Source organism: Quercus lobata, chromosome 3, assembly GCF_001633185.2.
Source record: "Quercus lobata isolate SW786 chromosome 3, ValleyOak3.0 Primary Assembly, whole genome shotgun sequence".
NCBI classification, from domain to species: domain Eukaryota; kingdom Viridiplantae; phylum Streptophyta; class Magnoliopsida; order Fagales; family Fagaceae; genus Quercus; species Quercus lobata.
The window spans coordinates 34,083,075-34,091,493 of record NC_044906.1 but is presented as its reverse complement, the minus strand read 5'-3'; the positions used below and the strand labels follow the sequence as shown (position 1 = coordinate 34,091,493).

At 33.5% G+C, this 8,419-nt stretch overlaps 1 protein-coding gene across 1 annotated transcript; it reads left to right on the top strand.

Annotated features, from left to right (window-relative positions):
- The first annotated feature begins 1,970 nt into the window (after positions 1 to 1,970).
- Positions 1,971 to 2,717, top strand: LOC115981548 (21 kDa protein-like). Its single transcript, XM_031103760.1, has one exon. It carries the CDS (start codon positions 2,007 to 2,009, stop codon positions 2,649 to 2,651), a length of 645 nt encoding a protein of 214 aa, XP_030959620.1. The 5' UTR covers positions 1,971 to 2,006; the 3' UTR covers positions 2,652 to 2,717.
- The last annotated feature ends 5,702 nt before the right edge of the window (positions 2,718 to 8,419 follow it).

The window sequence follows — 8,419 nt, the reverse complement described above, 5'->3', positions numbered from 1 at the left end:
ATAAAGAATGAATGAAAAAATAATATTTAAATGAGATGGAGAAAATGATAGAGAATCTGTTGAAAAATGTATTTGAAAAAGTAAGTAGGTAAAAACTAAATGTCACTGTTCATTCTTCAAACAGTACAAAAATTTGGTGAATCTGTTGGAGATGCTCTTATTGGGAATGAATGGATGGATCTACTATTACTGTTCTAATGGCTATTTATTCCAAACTTATGAGAATTAGATTTATCCAAGTAGTGCGTTGCTATGGCGGTCTTCATCTTCTTCTTTTTTTTCTTTCTTTTCTTTTTCATTATTTAAAAAGCCATCTGTCTAGCATACAAAGTATGAACAAATCAATAATCTTCTAATGAAAATTATGGGATTAATGGAGAAGATCATTCCAGGCTTGTCCTTCTGAAGCCAGATTTTATTTTCTGATATTGTTTGGGAGAAGTTTGAGAGATTTGTAGTTGGGTTTTCTTACACGCGCAAGTGAAAAAAAAAAAAAAAAAAAAAAAATTTGAGAGAGAGAATGGTGTTAAAACTATGTTAGTTTAGTTATTCAATTAGACAAGTGGCAGATTTTTAAGAGGAGAACCTAAGGAATACTATATAAGGAACTGTATATAAGTTTTACCCTAAATAAATATCGGGTTCAGTTAATGAGTAATAAATGCATTAACTGAAAATTGAAGTGAGATAATAAATGCATTTAATAAATAAATGCATGTAATATCTTAATATATTACTCAAAATATCGGGTCAAGTATCATGCATTTAATAAATAAATGCATGTAATATCTTAAGATACTACTTAATAAATAAATGCATGTAATATCTTAAGATACTACTCAAAATATCGGGTTAAAGTAGCATGCATTTAATAAATAAATGCAAGTAATATCTTAAGATACTACTCAAAATATCGGGTTAAAGTAGCATGCATTTAATAAATAAATGCAAGTAATATCTTACTCAAAATATCGGGTCAAAGTAGCATGCATTTTATATTGAGTAAAGCACCCATTAAGATTTTGATTTTAAGGTCAAACCTCAAGTTGTAGATTTGTGTGTTTTGTAAAGGATGTAATTAATTGTGGGTGTTTAGAATGCGTATTTTGTTTTAAAATTAAGGAGAAAGAGAAAGACACATTTTATATAAACTTTTATTCTATAATATTCCTCCAAAGTTGTTTTTATATATCTCATTATTTGAACTGAATAATTATAATAGATGTGTGCAATTTATAATTCATTACTAACAAAATTCAATAACAATTATGCTATAATATATATACAATATTCTCTAAAATTATCTTATATAAAATATTATAACATTATCCGTGCATCGTATGAACAACTTACTAGTATTGATAATGATTGAGGAATCAAACAAAATAAAACACAAAACGAGATGGTTAAAGTAGATATTAAATTCTCTATAGTATTATTTGACATCTTTCGTTTTCCTTTCTATAGTTTCAATTTTTTTTTTTTTTTTTTTTCATCCGAGTCTTGTAGCTTATATTTATGTTTCCTATGGAGACTTTTTTTTTTTTTTTTGGTTGATAATTCGGTAGTTTGGGAAGAGGGGACCGAATATCTCATTTGAAAATACTAAAAAAAAATTCTAATTAAGTTACAAAATTTTTGACATGTTTTCAATATAACCCTTCCATTTATCTCATTCTAAACTATGTCCTTATAACTCCATAAAAATAACAGAGTTTTACTATTTTTTAAAATTCAAACATTAAAAAATATCATACAATTATTTTCAAATATGAGAGGAGAAAATACCATATCATCGTATTTCAGGAAATTCTTAAGCTCCATTTAAGATAAATTGAAATAATATTGGAGATAGAAGCAGCAGTGGCAATCTTGCTATTATTTGTTTAAAGAATGGGTAGAAATGTAATTGAGATAGAATACTAGAGTCTACTTAAACCCCTATGTGGCAAAACAGTCCATAACGCCCACACCAAAATACGGAAGAAAAAAAAAGTGAAAAAGCCATGAACACCCAACACCGGTTGTTCCTCGTCTCTCTCGTCTTACAAATATTACTCTTCCAACTCCAACCAACCCCAACCGTCGGAGACCCAACTCCCGCCGCTCTCGCACCCACACCCAAAACCAACGGCACAGAATTCATCCGCACGAGCTGCGGCACAACGTTGTACCCCGACCTCTGCTACCACTCCCTGTCCCGTTACGCCAGCGCCGTACAACAAAGCCCGGGTCAGCTCGCCAAAGTCGCCATAGGCGTGACTCTCTCCAAGGCTCGCCGCATGGCTACCTACGTCTCCACTTTGATTCGCCAGGCCGAGTATGGAACGGACCGCAGAGCCGCCGCGGCTCTGCACGACTGCTTCACCAATTTCGGCGACGCGGTCGACGAGATCCGCGGCTCGCTGAAGCAGATGGGTCAGCTCGGAGCCGCGGGTTTGGGAGTGGACTCGTTTAGGTTCCAAATGAGCAACGTGCAGACGTGGATGAGCGCCGCCTTGACCGACGAGGACACCTGTACGGATGGGTTTGAAGGTGTGGCCGATGGGTCGTTAAAGAGTGACGTGTGTGATCGGGTGATGAAGGTACATAAAATCACGAGTAATGCGCTTGCTTTAGTGAACAGCTATGTTGCCAAGGAGACACCTTGATGTATGATGTATGATGTATGTTCATGGCTTTTTAAGCAGAGAGTTAGATATAGTCATGTAGATGATCAAAAAATATGATTAATGTAAGAGTGAGTGTAAGTTTTGTGTATATTTTGGGCCTTTTGCTTTTATGTTTTTTGTATTAATTTGGACTTGTGTTTGTTCCTCTTTCGGGAATGAAAGAAAGAGAAGAAATGTTGTTTTTTTTTTTTTTTTTGGGGATGAAACTCACAACTCGAAGTGGGCGACAAATTACCTCTCTCTATGTGTTTCTCGTGAATGACTGTGACTAAAGTCACTAAAGTTTCTCCAAAAAAAAAAAAAAAAAGTCACTAAATGGAATTTTCTTCCTCAAGCAAGCAACAACCAACAAACCTTTTGTCAGTGTTCAATTATTCAAATAATATAAAATGTTTACTGACTCAATCGCCGTACGTTAAAGAGGAGTTAGGATATGTTTGGAAGGACAAAGGAAAATCTTACATTACATCTGTTATTGTATGATCTATATGCATTCTTTTTTTCTTTTCTTTTTTATATTGTATTTTTAAAACACAGATTTTATTATTTCCGTCAATGTGATAACGCATATGCGGTGAGTGTTAACAATAAATGTGTGACTATCATTAATCATAGCATAATATCATGTATTTCTTATGTTTAGATGAGTACTACGTTCATAATATTTTCACAAAACTTTTATACTAAATACTAAATAACAAATTGTTATTAGTTTTAATTTGAACCCTGTATTGAAATTACTTTTTTGATCACTATCAGTTGGAGGATTTGAAATTTCCTTTGAAAATATTAGTATGGGTCAAATGAATTACAAGCTATACATTTAAATCCAAGTAAAATGAAGAGAAACGGTTTTACTTAACCTTGTCGTATTCAAGATTTCAAGTATTGAAGACTTTGAAGATCCAAGTTTCAACTTCTAAGTCCTCCATCCTGTCTCTGTTTTTACATAATCTTTTATATGAGAGATTTGAAGACAGTTGTCTTATCAGTGTAATAATAATAGTCTAAAATCAACGGTTGTTATAGCTACCACATTGCTTTTCTAAATTTTAAATTGCTTCATATGAAAAATCTGCCATCTAATAGCAATATACCATTATTTTGTATACAGCGTAGAATGATAATTAATTGTCGACATCTTCTCAAAAAATAAAAAATTTAAGAAAAAAAATTGTCAACAACCTTAAGAAAACCACCTGATATTTAGAGGGCCCATAACGATCTTTATCAACCACGATTTAGGCCCATAGTAAGGCCAAGATTTTGCATGATTTTATTCCGTAATCATGGATATGTTTCCCATGTCCTTCAATTATGATGTTTCTGCTTTTCTACTTTTCTCATTTTTAAAGAAATAGAAATTGCATGAAGAGATAATTACCTTGGTACGTGCTTGCTTTAGACCAAGGGTCATCAAATAGCCCATGACCCATGGGCTGGCCCAGTAGTCCGCTAGCCCACCAGGCTAATGGACAGCCCAACCCGGTAATATTGAAACCCGTGGGCAGCCCAGTAACCCAATGGGACAGGCTATGGGTTGGTTTCTTTACCCATGGGCGCCCGGTGGGCTGGCCCGTTAGCCTTATCCAGTAGCCCGACCCGTTAGCCTGACTCATTACCCAAAATTTATAACAAAATAATTTGGGGGTTGGGTGGATGAGGGATTGAACTTTAGACATTATAAAAACTTTAAGACCACACACCTAACCAATAAATGCTTGGAATGATTGTGATACAATATGCATAATAAATATATATTTTGGTATTAGTCTAGTAGCTTTGATTTTTAAAACAAAGTTACTAAGATGATTGTTGCCCTACCTCTGTGCCTCTGGAAAGAAAGTCATTCTTTCCTTTGATAAATTCCAATTCTTTCCTTACAAGTTACAATTATAGAAGAAATTCCTTAAAAAAAGAAAAGAAAAAAAAAGCTTACCGTTGGTTGGAAGAAATTCTTTCCTTAATGAGTTGATATTTGATTCTTCATATATTTCCTTTAAGAATTGATATTTTATTCTTCAAATATTTCCTTTAAAAGTTGATATTTAATTCAATGTACTTATTTATTCTTATCAATAAAAGTTAATTAATCTTTTTTTAGTACCTTTTTAAGAGGTATGTCTTAGTATTTTTTTTAATAGAATCTTTTTAGTAGATTTAATTGTTCAATTTGATAGTTTGTAATAATATATAATTATAATTTTTTTGGTTAAATTTTTATAACCCCATTGAAGACCTGTTAAAAATGCCCATGAGTAGCCCATTAAACCCACCTCACTGGCCCAGCCCGCTAAAGCCCAAATGGGCATTGCCCATGGGTAGGGCCATGGGCTAGGATTTTTCCATCCAGCCCGGCCCGACCCAGCCCATTGACTAGTCAACAGCCCGTTAAGCCCAGCCCATTAGTAAAAACGGGTCGGGCTGGCCCGGCCCGGCCCATTGACGAGGCCTACTTTAGACAGGCTTTCTAATAAAATGATCCATTTTAATGTCTTATCATCGAGACATATAGCTCAATCACATTGAGTCCATTCATAAATCATAATAACCAAACATCATTCATCAAAAAAAAAAAAAAAAAAACCAAACATCATGGTCACCCACTTCTTGTCCTAATGGACTCTAAGACTAAGGTATTTGCCACAATTTATTAAACTAATCGATTGTGAGTAATTGAACAATTACACCGCGATACAAAAATTTTATTTCTCAAATTTCTTGATAACAAATTAAAAGAAAGATTACCAAAAAAAAAAAGGAAAAAAATTAAAAATAAATGGCTCAATATTAGCCATTATCTATTTGATAAATACATCTGGTGCCGTTTTTCTAAATTTTTGAAAAGAAAGATACCTCTAGACAGAAAAAAATCAAAGAGAAAGTTATTACTATTAAACTAATCCAATTTGCATTTTAATCAATATATAGATGAATTTCAACCGTTGCTAATCAGAAAGCATACAAATATTTGTTTTTACAACCACTAAACAATTCGCAAGATTAGTTTTGTCATGTAGTAGCAGTAGAGTTCGTTATTTACATTTTATATGCCATAATCTTGGAGGCAAACTTATAAAAGTCTTTTTTTTTATTGGAACTTATAAAAGTCTTAAACTCACATCCTAACGATTATTAAATTTAATGTGCTACAGCATACCTAACCTGTAATTCATGTGCTATCCAATTTTAAGGGACAAAATTGGCTTCTGCCCTTTTCGGGCAAAAAAAATAGCATTCTACTCCATTTCTCAAACTCTTTAGGGAAATGTCTCTCTTTTGAAAATCGACTTTCTCAAAATCGAGTTAAGTCTTATAATGACATTTTTAAAGACCTATAGTGGCGTTTTTTAACTCAAGCTCCATGAAATCGAGTTATAGGTAAAAAAATTGCATGTAACTCGACTTCATGGAAAATGAGTTATAAAACGCTACTATAGGTCATTAAAACGTCACTATAGGCTTCTTAAAACGCCATTATAGGGCTTCAGAATTTTTTTTTTTCTTTTTTAACTTGATTTTGAGAAAGTCAAGTTTCAAAAGAGGGACATTTCTCTAATTAGTTTGGGAAAGGGGGTAGAATGCTATTTATTTTGCCCGAAAAGGGCAGATGCCAATTTTGTCCCAATTTTAAGAGTACAATGACATAGCACTTTTCCCTTTGGTAATTAAACTTATGGTAGGATTCATGATTCATATGCAAGAAAACTGTGATATTTTTCTATTGTATAGTTAATTCAAGTTCATTATATAGTTAATTGAAACCCACCTCCCTAGTTACCAAAACTCTATCCACTTCGTATATGTTAAAAGTAAACAGACGCAAAGAATAAAAGCTAGTTATGAACAAAATCTCTTTATTTCCTATATTTTCTGTATATCAAAGATTAACTACTTACAGTTCGAATGTATATAGAAGTTTGAACGTATATAGAAATAGAAGATGACCATTGGATAAATAATGTTTCTTGATTTTTGTCATAGTAAAGGGTTTACCAAGATATATAATATGTGCTAAATGTGTGTAGTATACAACATGTGCTAAATACGTGTAGTATACTAGAGCATTCTCATCAGCTCTCTCATAAAAAATGCCATTTTGACACGCCAAAAACCTACTTTATCATTTTAGCACACCATTTTACAATTCACCATTTATCACATCTTCTATTCTTCAATTCTATACATTAAAATAATATATCAAACACATTAAATAATATATTAACCCAAAACAGCCATAAACTAACCACCAACGACAACGGCAAATCACCACCAACAACAAATCAACCTCCACAAACTACAATCACAATCACTGGATCTTCAACAAATTCCAAATCCAAAAACCTCAACAAAAGAGAAAAGAAAAAGAAAAAGAAACTCAAAATCTTCAAAAAACACTGTCGCTCGCTACAACCACAAACATCGCTGGCCCAAAACTCAACCAACCATTGCCACAACCACGACACCACCACCAGCCCAAAATCCCAACCCAACCGATCAATCAATGACCCAAAACCCACACATTGAAACCCATCCCAAATCTCACACCCATGACCCGATTAAGAGATCTGAAGGTCGGCGGCAAGGGCTATGGAGGTCGGTGGGGAGGGCTGTGGAGGTTGACGGTGAGGTGAGGTGGCGAGAGATCTTGAGCAAAGATGAGGGAGATCTTGAGCAGGGAGGACTAAAAGGGAAGAGACAAAGAGTGATGGAGAGAGAAGAAATGAGAGAGAAGAGAAAAGAATAAAGTGATGAGAGAGGAGAGAGAAAAGAGAAAAAAAAATTAAACCAATATAGCATTTTTGTTCGTACGCTCTCATATTTGAGAGCGTACTGTAGCATGTCTCAAAATTTTGAGACATTTAGCACACCTCATGATGCTCTGTTTTGGATGTTTGGTGTGCCAAATGTCAAATATTTGGCATACCTAATGAGAATGCTCTAAGAGTATATATGAGATCAAGAACAAGACAAAAATAAAGAAAGAAAAATCAAAATAATGGGCAACAATAATTCGCAATAACCTAATCATGGCAGCTCATTACAATACGGATTGTTGGCGCATTGTGCTACGATCTTGTACTAAACAAATGGAGCCTAGTTTATAATAGGGAATAATTGCATGGACTTTTGGTACCTTCTTCTCAATCTGTGACAGATGACAATTTTCCCAGATAAAAAAAAAAATATTATAATTAACAGAAGAATTTATTTCATTCCTAAAAAAGAAAAAGAATTTTTTTTTTCTTATTACACATATGGTGTAAAAGCGCAAGGCACGTAACGAGGTTATATTATGATTAACAGGCTAAATTTTGACTTTAGGGATTTAAGAGAATAAATTAATAGTGATGTAAGCTGGTTAAAGGCATTAAGAATTAAGATCCAATAATCAGTTGAGCTGTCACCAAAAAATTACATTTTTCCCCAAAAACATACAAATTTTCTATTTATTTTGATGGGGAAAGTAGTTGTCTCGCGAAACATCGCTCAATCAACACTGAAAGGAAGCAAATACACCGTAGCTTGAAATAACAGTCGTTTATAGGATACTTTTTATCGTTTGTCTATTCATCAATATGCACGTTTTACGTATAATAAAGTTCTCCATATATATAGAATAGAAAATGGCATGCAAGTCCCAAAGAATTACCATTTGATCTGAGTGGCATCTCTTTTAGCTAGGAGGAAAATGACAGAGCCTAGTCCTACACATCATGATATGCATGTATTACATTTAAGACATT

What these genes read in the sequence shown, in the direction of transcription:
- LOC115981548 (XM_031103760.1), top strand. Translation starts at nt 2,007, where the DNA reads ATGAACACCCAACACCGGTTGTTCCTCGTCTCTCTCGTCTTACAAATA.